Genomic DNA, 14763 nt, shown 5'->3' with positions numbered 1-14763 from the left:
CAGTGGCCTTTGAGATTTAGGTAGTAAACTTTTAAGAGCCTCCACAATTTTATCCACTTTCAGCCGAGGCCCAGGGAGAAAACCCCACAAATAAAAGAACAGAAAATACATATACATAGGGGAAAATTGACAACATATTACAATATACTGTAAATACATAGATTAATATAAATATTAATTCACATATAACATGTATAATAATACATGCATACCTTCATTAAAACAAGAAAAATGCAATATCATGTAGTGTTGAAACGTGCTGACATGTTATAAGTGCAACAATTCATTACTTACTCAAAGCAAATGTCAGAGTGGAAAATTTCAAATGGCGGATAAGGAGGAGGAGAGGAAGAGTGAGAAAAAGTATTTGTTAGAAGTAATAATTGGGGTAGATATGGGAGGCAAGAGAAATAATGAGTAAAAGCAAAATTACAAGTAAGAGAAATAAAACCAAGGAAAAGCAGAGATAGGATATATATTGGTATTAGAGGAGAAGGAGCTAAAAATGTAACCAGGGAAGCAGTAAATGCAAAGGCAGGAGTCGGAGAGGCATGTTAGTTGCAGCTTATATAAATCAGTGCTGTGTCATGCCCTGATTGCCATCATATTCTAGACTTTTGCTACACAGTGTTAGTATATACTTCAAAAGCAGTTTTTGTAAGGCTTATAGATGTCAAGCAGATATTCGTCAGAATATCAAAGGTGAAAATTTGGGAGGTATTTGCCCCACAGATTCCTTTACTTAAATATACTAATTTTTCAGTCACACAACAGTGGAGAAAAGAAAAAAAAGTCAGTCACTGTTTCCATTCAAACATAAAACACAACCACATTGACACTTGTTAGACCTTATAATTTTAGGTCAGTCATGGTTCAGGCAAATGTGAAGGTCAGTTTTGTTTAGTCCACAGTGATTTAGTGAAATGTGATTCAGTAAAAAGAACTAGTACCATAAATTAATGCATGTGTGGGTGGGTGAGTGCTTGTGTGTGTTAGTTTGTGGGAAAACAGCAGCTGATTTGGACACAGCAACTATGCAACACATTAACACGTTTTGTAGAGATGGCCACTGCATCATGGTCATGACATTCTTTGTGTGTGTATGTATGTATGTGTATAATTATTGCATATATGGAGTAAAAGAACTGTGGAGCAAAGCTAGACTGACACTGGCTTAAAGCTTTACTTGGAGGATAGTAGTGTCAGTGCATTGGGTTGCTGCAACATCTGTGGGGTCCCATGAGTTGACATGTGTCAATTGTTTTTACACCTCTTAGCCATTACAACACTGTTTTTGGAGAGGGGGAATCAAAGTCCTAGTGTCTACCAACACGTGTAATGTGTGTGTGTGTGTGTGTGTGTGTGTGTGTGTGTGTGTGTGTGTGTGTGTGTGCCATAAGACTTAGTTTGGAGTCAAGTGTAGTGACATTGAACAAATAGATTTGCCCACATTAACCATGCATCATTGTTTTTGTGAGTGTGTGTGTTGTAAAAGGACTATGGACACATCTTTACTGAGACCTGCTGAGGGGGGACATTTGTATAAGTGCAGTGGACTGGCTGCAGTAGTAGGGATGGGAGTTCTGAGCTGGCATCCATTAATTGTTTTTTTTTTTTGCTAAATCCATTACAGCACTGTTTTGCAGAGAGATGAGAAGAGCCTCAAAGCTGACTGGTATGTTGGGTGGGTGTGGGTGGCTGTGAGTTTGTGGGCAATTGAGGTGTGGCGTTGTGCGGTGTGAATGTTCTGTATTGTGAAATGGCGAGATTGAGTAAAATTGTTTGAGTGCCCTGTTTGGAGAATGGTATCACTGCTATAGCTGCTGGTACTGTTTTAATACATGTCATTAAGTATGTACATGCCTGTCTTATTTGGGTAGTTGCAGTGGAAAACAGATGAGTAGGAGTGTTGGATCGCTTATCAGTGCACACCACAAATGTCTAATTTTGGATTATACTTTTGTTTTGACAGATGCGGTGGTGGCGCTGCGGTAGCGTTGTTGCCTCACAGTAAGACGTTGTCCCGTTCGATTCTCAGATAGTGTCTTCTGTGTAGAGACATGCATGAATGGGTGTACCTTCGTTGAAGGTTGTGTATCAGAGCTGGCAACTCGGCACGTAAAAATCTACTGCCAGTCATTAGCGGACCGGAGTTCCGCTGTGGCGACCCCTAACTGGGAAAAGCCGAAAGACACAACAACTTTTGCTTTGACAGACCACAATCCATAATGCTTTTTGAAAAAGGTGTTTGATTCTCACTAACAATTAATGCCATTCATTGCAATTAGACTTCTTTTTTTCCGAAAAAGAATGCTAATTCATGTAGTCTTATTTTGTGAGCCTACTAATTAGTACAAGTATCTAATTTGGAAGCTTTCACCACGAGTCTGTTGCTGAGAGGACGAGAGATATGTTACAAGTATACAACTAAGATGAACTAAAAACAATAGTAACAGAAAGTACGAGTCACATCAGGGGCTTGGGATGTTGTCGTTAAGAAACCCGGAACTATTTCATTGTTATTTAAAGCTTGGCATTAAATACCATAGTTCAGGTTATGCTGCAACAGAATAACTATGCAAAGATAACAACCTGAGCAGCCAGAATGCAACTCAAATTGAATATTTTACTGTGCACATTTTAAGAAATGGATAGTTTGGCCTGAACTCTGGATTTGTGTGTGTGTGTGTGTGTGTGTGTGTGTGTGTGTGTGTGTGTGTGTGTGTGTGTGTGTGTGTGTGTTTCAGAAATAATTCTTGGGAAATGCTGTTCAGAAATGAGAAGACCTATTTGAGAACAGTTTTAGTGCCACACCAGGTTGTCATTTATTTGATGTCTATTGTCGTGTAAAGTTGACTAGTTGAATGTAGCCAAGCTGGAACTCTGACACTCTACCTCATTGAAGGAGGGGAAATAGGAGGAGAAACTTGTCAAGAACTGAAACTTTCAAAACTGCTCTTTGTAAAAAGTATTTTTTTTTATCTCAGTAATTTCTTGTCACTTTTGCAAGCTTCTTTCAGAGAAGATGTAATACAACAGTAGAACAGTATTTGTAAAACTTTGTGCAGACCAGTTAGTGACGCACAATATGCAGACTGTCAAACTTAGCTTTTTTTGTTCCAATGTTCCATTCGAAATGAATGGAAATGTACTTATTCAAACAATCTGTGTTCTCGTAGTAAATTATGAGACAGATTTAGCTATCCAAAGGAATCAGGATGTCTACCCTCATGAGGGCAGACTAGGATAAAAAATAAAATCAGGAGTAAGTACTTATTTTGCTGCAGGCAGCTTTGGCAGGTGCAGTAATTCATGGCAAGATAGAAAGAAAATGTTTTTTCATCATTTTCCCGTAGTGGTTCTTTAAGTTAATAGGTTTGGGGGTGTTCTGGAGGTATGTTTGCCTTTTTGTTTGAGGATTTTCATTAAAACAAAAAGTTTTGTAAGATTCAAGATAGGTTCAAGTGGATATGTCAAGAAACAACTATATAAAAGATCAACCTGCCAAACGGTGTGCATGTAACACAAAAGCTGAAACTGTACATTAAAAAAAACTGTTATAACAGGTGGAAATAACTTCTTATCATGACACTTTCCATATTATCTTTAACTGTGAAAGGCCTCACAGAAATGTACAAAAAAGAAAGAGTAGTGAACTGTATTGAAAAATGCAAAGGCAGAGTGCAAACAGCTGTGCAGCAGGAGTCATATTTGGAAATGACTGAGCATATGAATTTGATAATGAATTTCAGGATGGTTATTCAACAGAATATATGGGACAAAGTGAAAAGGAGGCATTTATATTAATTAATAATTTATATTAATTGCAAGAGGAGCTCCAGAAGAGGGGAAAAAATATAATGCTAGATTTGTAGTAATAAGAGGCTACTGGCAAGGGAGAATGATTATGTTGGCATGTATTTATACTTCACCTAAAACTGCTACAGTGGACCTTAAAAAGATTCTGGGAGAAATAATCTTCTTTCAGCAGGGAATATTACTTATAGGTGGGGGCTGGATTTAATTTGCAGCAGTGAGAATGTATCTGGGAGGCCTAGAAGGGAAAATGTAACAAAAGAGGGTAAATTTTTTGAAGAAATTTATGAAAATATTTTGTATGGAAGATGTGAAATCAGTACAATTCTGAGAGACTTTACATATTATTCCCCAAGGTACAAAAACAGGGCTAAGCTAGACAGAAATTATATTTCACAGGAACGTGTGCATTTAATTGAATGTTTTGATACACATCCAATAACTATTTCAGATCTCACGCCAATAATAACTAAAATAGAAATGCAGGATAATGAAATAAAAATGTGACACTGGCGCTTCCCAGCCTTCCCCCAGGATATGCCATCAAATATATAACTCCTCCTGCTATCAGTAGGGAACAGGTCATTAATGCTCTCCTAAGGCCAGGAACACTGCATTAATGAGCCCAAACAATATTCCAGAATGCCTTCTAAATAGCATGAAACATGACTTATCAGGCCCTCTGGAATTGCTATTTAACTAATAGCCTCTAAACAGGCTTTGGGCCTCATGAATGGAGAACATCAGCAGTCATCCCTCTACACAAAGGTGGGCCATCTACAGACCCTGGAAACTACAGAGCCATACTCCTCAGTAGTTTTGTATGTAAAACCATGGAAAGAATTAACATGGAAATAATCTATAATGATAACAGTAAACTTCCACATACTGGACCCAACCCGGTTTGGTTTCGTGAAGGACAAGTCATGCCTACTCAACCTGTTGGACTTCTTTTATAAGGTCACCAAAGCAATGGATGAGGGCAAAATGGTTCACACTGCCTACCTTGACCTGGCCAAAACATTTGACACGATACCCTACTCGAGCATTGTTGATATACTCAGGAGGTTAGATACAAACCAGTATGCCATCCGGTGGATAACCAACTGGCTCACAGACATTACCTAGGAAGTTAGAATAGGGTAGTCCACCTCTACAAAGAGGACAGTCACAAGTGGAGTCCCTCAGCCATCGGTCCTTGGACCGCTCCTTTTTGGCATTTACTTCTCTGAAGTCAAGGCCAATGTCAGTTGTCTCTGGCTGACTAAATTTACAGATGATTGCAAATTAGGAGCTGTCATTGAATCCAACACCAACACAAATGTACTCCAGGAAGGGCCAACACAGACAAACAACTAGTGAAAGAGCCATGGACTAAAACGAAATGCCAAGAAATGCACAGTAGTATCCTTTGGGAAGTCATCCACCCCTGTTAACTACCATATTGATGACACACCCCTTAGAGTTAACCCGGTAGTCAGGGACTTGGGGATGCACATTGACAGCAATCTAACCTTTGACTGTAATGTGTCTACAGTAGTGAGGAAATCATTGTATGTTGTGCAACTTATAAACAAAGGTATGGCAGTTAGGTCCAAGGAAGTCATTGTTCCACTGTATTAAGCACTCCTCTGACCTGTCATTGAGTACAGTGCCCCCTTTGGTATGTAGTTAACCAGGCATATCTAGCAATTGGAGTTCCCACAGAGGTTTCTCACTAAAAGAATACAGTAATAAGTAAAATGTCCTGTGCAGACTGCCTCAAAGCCCTATCCTTGTATTTGGTCTCCTACAGGCTGTTGAGGGGAGGTCTTTGCCTGGCATACAGGGCATTGTCAGACCCCACTCTGATGGACCTCCTGCATATCCACAAAACAAACAGCACCAGAATTACCCCTTCTAAAGACTTAAACCTTGCCTGTGATATAGGACCTGCTGGAGAGAGAGAGGTATTTATCCCAGAGACTACCCCTTCTCTGGAACAGGCTCCCCATTTGTGTGAAACAGTGTTCCTCCGTAACCCAATTCAAGTGTAACTTGGACAGTTGGATGGGGAACAGGAAATTCATCTCTGGTTTGGCACCTATGTCTCTAACGGACACAGGCAGCCTATAATCTCCCAGGCTACTGTTTCTAAATGTTTCACATCGGAAACCCATGCTTACACTCATCAAGGGTACCAGAACTTGTCAGAGATTTGGGCTGCATGGCTAGGCTTAAAAAGGCCCTTGTGATCGTTAGCCTAGTAAACCTCTTTGAACCTATGAGAGGAATTTAAGGAATGGGTAATGGAACTTATTTGTGAGTTATTAGAGAATATAAAAATATCTCCTGAAAATATAGCTAGGGAGTAGGATAAAATTAAAGTGGAGTTTAAAAATAGGGTGGAAATAAAAGAAAAAGATGGTTAAGAAGTAACAAAAATTATTTAGCGAGACTGATTAAAGTATTGCATAATAGGGGGAGTCTCATAGAACAAGAACCACAGTAGCAGAGCCCTAAAGAGAAAATAAGTGACTACCTGGATAATATGCATGAGTTTAGAAAGATCTCTGTTAAGAATTGTTTTTTTTTTTTTTTTTTTTTAATAATAACTCCAAAACACAAAAACTTTTAGCACAAAAGCCCAGGCAGCAGAAAGTAGAAATGGTTGTTGCCTAGCTTAGCTAGCCCATAACAAGGAAAATAACCAGACATTCTGTAGAGGTATTAAAAGTGTTTTGGAAATTTTATGAAAGTCTGTATAAAGCAGAGAAATGTGAAAATCAAGAAAAAGTACAAATGGAAATGTTTATGGAAGAATTAAATATGCCAACGTTAGAGGTAGATGAAGCTCACTTACTAACAGAATAGGAGGAGATGAGATAAAATGGTGATGTATAACCAATCTACAGAAAAGTCCCCAGGAACAGATGGTATTCCTGTGGAAGTTTGGAAGCTATGAGGGAAGAAAGTACTAAATATCTGGAAGGTTTTGTTTAACAGTATTGTAAAAGGAGGAGAAACGGCAATGTCCTAGAAGAAAGGGGTGGTGGCTGTAATACCTGAAGATGGTAAAGACTCATCAAATCCAACTTCATATGTGCCCATTTCAGTTCTAAACAATGGTTATAAAGTGTTTGTTTATAATGGCTAAATAAATGGCAAAGGTAATGCCAAAAGTGATAGATAAGGATCAATTTGATTTTATGGAGGGAAGGCAAACTTTTGACAGCATTAATAGAAGAGTGATGATCCAGAGAGAAGCAGAAAAAGCATTTGACAGAGTAAGCTGGGATTTTATGAGTAGGGCAATGAAAGCATTTGCATTGCCTGATAAAATTATAAGGTTGATTAGGAGGATATATGAGGGATCAGAAGTGAAAATTAAAATGGACAAGTTCCTCTCTGATAAGTTCTTTTTGAGCAGAGGAACCAGGCAGGGTGTCCTCTTTCCCCTTTGTTATTTGTGTTATATTAAAACCATTGCCAGAAAAAAATAAGGAATTCGGAAATTCAAGGATATAATTGGTGTGGTAGTCAAGAAAAATTGGATTTGTAAATGGTATTACTTTATAAGTGATAAAACCAGAAAAGGACATTTCAGTGTTGTAGAATGTTTTGAGACAGTTTAAATTCTTTTCAGGATACAATATTAATGCTGATAAAACAAAGGAAATACCTGTAAACTATGTACCCATACATGAATTGGTTCAGCAATAACCATAATTATGGGGACATGATAAAATGGAGTACTTGGGAGTATGGATTAAAAAGTATTGTATTTTGGCAGCTACGCATATGTGGGAAGAGACTAAATAAGAGATGATACAAAAACTGAGAACCTGGAAGCTCTATTTTATGGATATGGATAGCAAGGTGAAAGCAGTGAAAATGTTTAGTCCCTTTAGTTTTATACAAAGGTCAGGCATATTTTTATCAACCACAGGAGATGATGTGGATAGCTGTTAATGAAGAGTTGAACAATTTTATCTGGGTGGGGAAAAGGGCAAGATTTAAATGGGATAAGTTAATCTTCCAGCAGAACAAGGTGGTTTGAGGGATTACCTGATTTGAAGGGGTATTTCAGAGTTACACAGTTAAGGCTAATATACATAGCACAAGCAGAACGTTATAATTCAAAGTGGAAAGTGATGATGAAATGGGGAGAGGAGCTCCAGAAACAAGGAGCAGTTGGGAATTTGGATGTGGATCCTTATGGGAGAGTAAGAGTAATCATACAGGATATTATATTCATAAAGTAGCAAAAAATATTCTAAGTAGTAAGCCAACATGGGGATGGAGAATGGAAGTTTGGCAATAGGAGTAACTGCAATTAGTGGTACAGAGAATATGCAATAGGGGGCTGGAATTTACTGGAGAAACCTGGCAAAAGAACCAAGATATTGGGAGCAAATAATTAGAGAAGGGAGGTAATAGAATGGAAAGAGGTGAATAATTAATTTGGACTGCAGGCTAGAGATTGCCTACCCTGTCAAGGATTGATGTCCGAGTATATGCATAGAGAAAGAAGTAGGGGGATCGTAAATGAAAGACCGGCACTGGTAGAGCTTTTAGTAGAATCTAGAGCAGAAGCTGTTGTTAAAAAGGGGATAGTTAGTAGGGAATAAAAAATATTACATGATAACTATAGGAATCAATCAGAGGAGGTTAGAAAGTATTGGGAAGAGAGATTGGATAAGCAATTCACAATTAAACAATGGGGTGGGGGGTATATGTATGGCTTCCAAATATGCAATGAAGTCTAGAAGATTTAGGCTCTTTTTTTAGAAGTTTGCATATATATTTTTATACTCCAAGCACACTCCATAGAATTTTTCCTCCGGTATTTTGCAAATGTTGGAGGTGTGATGGGGAAGAAAGAAGCAATTGGGAATGCATTTTTTGCAAGTGTAGTAAGTTTGCAGACTTTAACAATTCCCTGCAGACTACTCTAACAGGAATACAGGGTGAACAAATTGGTATAACTAAGGAAATTATTTTTTGTGCTATGATACATAATCTGAATTGCCTAGACATAGTAAGGCCTTCCTGAGTTTAATTCCGGTGGTTGCCAAAAGAGTAATTGCTAGAAAATGGAAATCAAAGTCTAAGCCAACTGTACTAGAAGTAGCGAGTATAATAGATAAAACAACTGCAAGTGGCATCTTTAGAAAAATGTATTAGTAAATTGCATAGAAAATAAATGGGAATTGTGGGAACAATACAGGAAAAGTAATGTTTTGGAGGAAGAATGAGATTTAAGGGAAGACAGGAATTGAATGAGCTTTGTAATGTTTGACAATTACTGCATAGATTATAAGTGATTTATAACCTTTGCAACTGAAAATATGCCACTATGGTTTGTTTTCATTAATTTAAATGTATGATTGCCTGTGTCATAATTGATAATTTAATAAAGATATTTCTTGTTTAAAAAAAAAAAAAACAGTTGTCTGGAATCTACTTTGGATGTGTAGAGAACTATCAAGATAGGAATCCATTTTGTGGTTCTTAATGAAGTAACACTGCATTACTGTTTTCAGCTCCTGAGTTTTGTACAAAATGGCATATGGCTTGGGTGTGGATTTATTGTTAGCAGTTCTAATCAAACAAATACCTTGCATAGAAAATGTCTGTATGGGTTATAGACTGAGTTTTCCTATGTGTATATGTTGTTAACCTTCTAAAGGAGAGTAAAGTGTTATTATGGTCACTAATTTACCTCCTTTTTTATTTTTTACACAGTTGAAGACTACTAAAAGATTTTATAACTTCTGTGCAAAGGACAGTGTGCTAGCTCAGCAGTGGATTGACAGTATACAGAGCTGTTTATCAGATGCATGAGCAATTCTTAATCTCGCCCCCACACCTGTACGTATCACCAGAACTGAAGAAGCATATTGCACAAGAAAGAGAGGTAGCTGGTTCAGAATGGGCAGCTCCCAGGACAGAAGCGGGGGCTGCTCCAGCAGTAGCTGATGGAGATCAGAAACATTGCACATGGATGCTGTTCAGTTTCTCTTGTAGCACTGATGAACTGGTCATGCTGGAGAAGATGAGGAGGAGCTGGATGGCTCTGTAAAACACAGAACTTTATTGTCTTTGCCCTTATTAATTTCAGGTTGTGTGATGCTTGCAGCAGTTCTGACAGCTATAGTTGAAGCACACTTATGAAGTGTATTTGACATTAAGGGTGTTTGCAGGTATAGGGACCATTCACACCAGTTTGTGGCCCAGCATTTTACTGGAACACAGTATGGTAGAGGTAGACATGGGTATTGAAAAAAAAAAAGTTAACCCCAAAATGTCACCTGTATGTTGTAGTGGCATATTTTGCACAGATGTACCCTGTGGTTACACAGGACTCCTAAGTCACTTTAATCAGATGGTTTACTCCATGTATATACTGTCAACTGTTTGTGTGGCAAACGTTCCTGATAATAGAAAGGAGGTGGCTTTAGGCCACACAGATTGATTTGCATTTCCCTTATCATGCCCAGCACCTTGAAACAGCTGCTGCAGTGATAGATGTGCTTCTTTCTTGTGATGTTTGATAACTTTGGGGTGGAGAGGGGTCTACCTGCAAAGCTGCCTTTGTAATGCTGAACTACGGAATGAAAACAAACTTGCTCAAGTGCCAGAAAACAGCTGCCAGTGAAAATCCCAGGCCAGTGAAATGAAGGGATTTTTGGTAGTGATGATTCTCCCATGTTTACAGGGCACCTTGTGCTATTATTTCAAGTACTTCCAGGTTTCAGAAAAACCACTATTTTTGATCAAAGTTTAAGGGATGCTGAAAAAAGCAGTGAGAGAAGCAAGATGAGGAGCACATTAGATACTTGTTCATGTTCTCTTTGTTTACAGACCCCAGCTTTGATGGGTTTTGGACCAAGTTAATGAGATGGAGCCCCAAAACATTTAAGCATGTATTTTCAAGTCCCAGCCTGCGTGATACTAATTTGTATCATATAACTGATACCACCTAGCTTAAATCAGAAATTGGTTTTGCATACTTCTGTAAGCTGGGTGAATATTGGTAGCGTTAGCAGCTTAGCTGTACTCAGGCTGCTGCTCCTTTGGTATGTGGCATAGGGTTAAGGGTTAGGCTTAAGGGTTAGATTAAATTTGAGTTCCCTGTAGTATTTTTTCTTCCTGTTTCAGCAATTCAATTATTTGATTTGAAGCCATGCCCTTCCCAGTGTTTATTCTTTTCCTGGTATCAGTTTAACATCATTGAATGTTTTTAGTTTGGAGCACATTGCATAGGATAGGCATCTTATTCCATACCCAAGGGTGTGATGAAAGGACCAAATTATTTGACTCTTAGACTTCGTCACTTTCTTTCCTTCCATTTTTTGCCTACATTTCCTAGTTCATTTTTATTATAATTTATTTATACATATTCGGTTACAAGCTGGTCTGATTCCTGTGCACCCTCTGACTTTTCTACCTTTCCCAAGACCTGAGCCACATGCAGTCCTGCTATAGATTGACACTGTTATGTTTGTCAGTTAAAGAAGCAGAGACTGTGTCTGATACGGCTAGTGCATGACATGAAATGATTTTCTACATATTCTTTATCAGAACCCATCAGTGCTGAGGACTTGATATTTTAGCAGTATTGTAGCCATAGGTTAAGCTGTTACATGATTGTAAAGCCTGTACATAAACTAAAATATACATTTTATCATATATGCTGTTACTAATTAGAAACATTTTGTACAGTTTAGCTGTGTATCCAGAGGTCTTTCGAAGGCTTGAATGTGTTTCAGTGCTCTATTTTCTAGTATTTTCTAGCTCTCCAGGGCAGTATGGGGGCTCGTTACTGAGTGATTACTGCCATTCTGCCTGCAGTAAGAAACCAGACATTTTATCTATGACAGAAGGATCTTTGAAATCTTTATATTTTAAATGTTGTGGCATAGGTTCTGAAGTCTTTGGTGGTTCTTAAAATCTGTAACTGCATTTTTAACCATTTCTTTGTTTTGCTGCTTAAAAATCTTTGTATAAGGGCCCACTGAAAGGATGCTGTAGACTGTGTGCTCCAAGACCTCTTGACTTCTCAGTGATCAGATCCTTGGATATTTTGATGGCATTGTTTTAGCAGGGCAGTCATCAGTGGAGATTTCATGTTGCTACCAGCAGGTGGAGCTGTCAGACAAAACTTCACAGTAATCTTCAAAGGGTCCCTCATTTTTGGTAGTTTGCTATTCATAGTTGTGATGGGATTACCCAGAAGTGAAGAGTTGAACCCTCCCCATATCAGTACTTTCCTGCTGCTGGAAACATCAGAGCTTGACTTATGGTAAACTGTTCTTAACATATGATCTTTCCCTCTTCCCTTTAATTTTGTCATACTGTTTATGAAGTGTAGGAAGTTATTTCTTCGCTTCACTGGCATATCTTATTTATCTGGTGTTTGCCTTTTTACCAAATTTATTTTCATTTGTTTTGACTGTTTGGTACAAAAATAATTCTGCAAGCCACCTTTCATAAATATTCCTTTGGGCATAATATGGTACCTCAGGACAAACAACTTTGTTTTGCCTGGGTCCCACCTGTTTATACCTGGAGTGCTGTCTGTATAAACTGTGATTATATAAAAAGCTGTAGACCTTTTTCTTTAAGGCAGAAACATAAAATAAGGATATTTCCCTGATTGCCATTGTGGTCTTTACTGATCTAGAAATGCTGCAACTGACAAACTGCAAGTAGGTTGGATGAAGCTAGAGGTGCAGGATAGCAGTAAATCCAAATAGCGTAAATAGACTTCAAAGTGCAAATACCAGTCTTTACTGATCTCCTGACATAGCCCCTTAGGTAACTGGTTGTTGAGAAGGAATGTGGAGGCATTTCTGAAGCACTGCGCCTCCTAACTTGAGGAGTGATCTCTGGCATCTGTTTAGCCAGATAGGGATGAGGAGGCCTCCATGCCTTCCCCTTTTTGCAGCTCCCCTACAGGTATGATGTGTGAGGATGATGTTGCCATGACTTTTGTTTGTCTTTCATTGAAAAAGAGCTGTGCACATCTTACTCTCTATTTGGACATCTCCTCATGGGAGAACCCACTCCACATTTGTGAATTTGATGGCTGTTTTGAAGAAAGCCCATTATTTGGTATTATTTGCTTCTAAGGATACTTTTATTTTTCTCCCTCGGAATTCTTCAAGCTGGCCAAATGTCTTGTTGAACTGATTAAAAAGTGACCTACTAATAGTCTTATACACTCTGATGATGAGTTCTCCAAAGATGAGTCTGGCCCATGTGATTGTAGAGACTTCTTTTATTCATACCTCAGCTAAGTCTCAACAAGTTTCTGCTGGACCTTTCTGCATAGAGCGTGCTGTCTCAGGCAGAGGATCAGTCCTTCAGTAATTTTGTTTTGATAACTGAATGATTAATGGGCTTCACAATATTGCGGTTAATGAGCAACAGTAGGACACAATAAAATGTCTGCATCCCTTAACATGTAAGGTTCTCTTTTCAGTCTTGCCACTCATTAGTTTGGCTGTTAATCAGCTTGGAAACACTCAGAAAAGATGCAAGTTAAAGCTACTTAGCCGAATAGGTGAATCCTTCCCCCTGTAGTTTACTTATTCCTGTACCAATAGCTGGGGGCGACCTCTGCTGTGGCTTCACATGATAGACAGTGCATTCCTCACCACCTCACTGATCTCCACACAAATAAATGTCTAAATTATTTTATTACTGGGGAAAAGGTATATGTTGCATGTGTTCTAGTCAGAGGAGCCTGTTTCGTTTTTTTTTTTTTTAACAGTATTATTAAATTATGATTTAAGACATAGGCATATATACATTAACAGGAAAAGAAAACAAACCATATTAACATTTTTCCATTTACATACATTATGCATAAAATATCTTTTCTTTGTGTCATCAGTGCAGTATTACATAAATTCTTGAATTTCTGCCTACCCTTAAACCCATACCTCTCAATCTCTTAGCACAAGAAATCTGGCCAAAGCCAAAAATAATTTGGGGGTGGAGCAAGTGCCCAAAAATGAGAACAGATTTTAAATATCGCTCTTATAAACTCAGAAAGTTGCTACAATAAAAGTGGTGTTAGCATGCATTTTCTGAAAGATATGAAGTCTAAAAGTCAAATGTATGTCATTATTTGGTGACATTAGTCTTCAGTGATTTGCCAGAAAAACCACAAATTTTATGATGAGCAGACCAAAAATACAAGACAAAATTTTGGGCAGTTGAGAGGCATGCTTAAAAATCATGCCGTCTCCTGAACATTATTCTGCACGTATTGTTCCCACAATTAACATTTATTTCTGTGCAGTTTGCTCCTTTCCTTTTCTAAAGATCCCTCTTCCAGTTTTTTTATCTCTTATAATATTCAGTGCTTCAAGAACAGTTGCTTTAGACTTTGATTTCTGTTTTCTATTAATTGCTTTTTGGCAGCCAATGGAATTGGCCTTACTAGATCTAGGCAGTTTAGATCTCGAGTCCCAGCTCAAAAGAATCATTTCCTTAGTTACAACCATTTGCTCACCCAGTAATTTCTGACATAATACTCTAGGGAATTTTTAAATTCTGCCAACTCATTACACTACCAAAACATATGCTCTCATTTACCAGGAGCCTGTTTCTGGTTCACTGTAAAGATGGGGAACTTCCATTTACATGAAGCTGGAGTTTCTTCGTTGAATGGTCACAAAGTTTGCATTACATCAGCCTGTTTATTTTCCCACCAGTAACAAAAGAGAAGCTTTGTTTTATTGACTTGTTCTCAGAACTACCCAGTATTATTTGTGTGTACTTTGCTGGCATGCAGAAATAACCTGTTTCACCTTTATGAAGGGACGGAGAAGCCTATAACTAAACTTTATTTGGATTAAGTAATTGCACTGAGAAAAGCCCTTCAGCAGGAAGAGCCTTACAGGGTCCTCCTAAAGCTTATTCAGACAAAGCAGTGTCTATTTTTGCTGCATG

At 38.2% G+C, this 14763-nt stretch overlaps 1 protein-coding gene across 1 annotated transcript in view; it reads left to right on the top strand.

The window, feature by feature from the left end:
* SBF1 (SET binding factor 1) overlaps window positions 1-13900 on the top strand; it is a gene marked incomplete in the record, with an annotated part of 3250730 nt that extends 3236830 nt beyond the window's left edge. The window contains 1 exon segment of the mRNA XM_044088658.1: window positions 9544-13900. Coding sequence (XP_043944593.1) covers window positions 9544-9642 — 99 coding nt within the window.
* Between the last annotated feature and the right edge of the window lie 863 nt (window positions 13901-14763).

The sequence above is a fragment of the Protopterus annectens genome, chromosome 11.part0, assembly GCF_019279795.1.
Source record: "Protopterus annectens isolate FY-2018-M chromosome 11.part0, PAN1.0, whole genome shotgun sequence".
In the NCBI taxonomy this organism is placed as follows: Eukaryota; Metazoa; Chordata; order Ceratodontiformes; family Protopteridae; genus Protopterus; species Protopterus annectens.
Note: the sequence above shows the minus strand (reverse complement) of the source record. Positions and strands in the feature narration are given on the sequence as shown.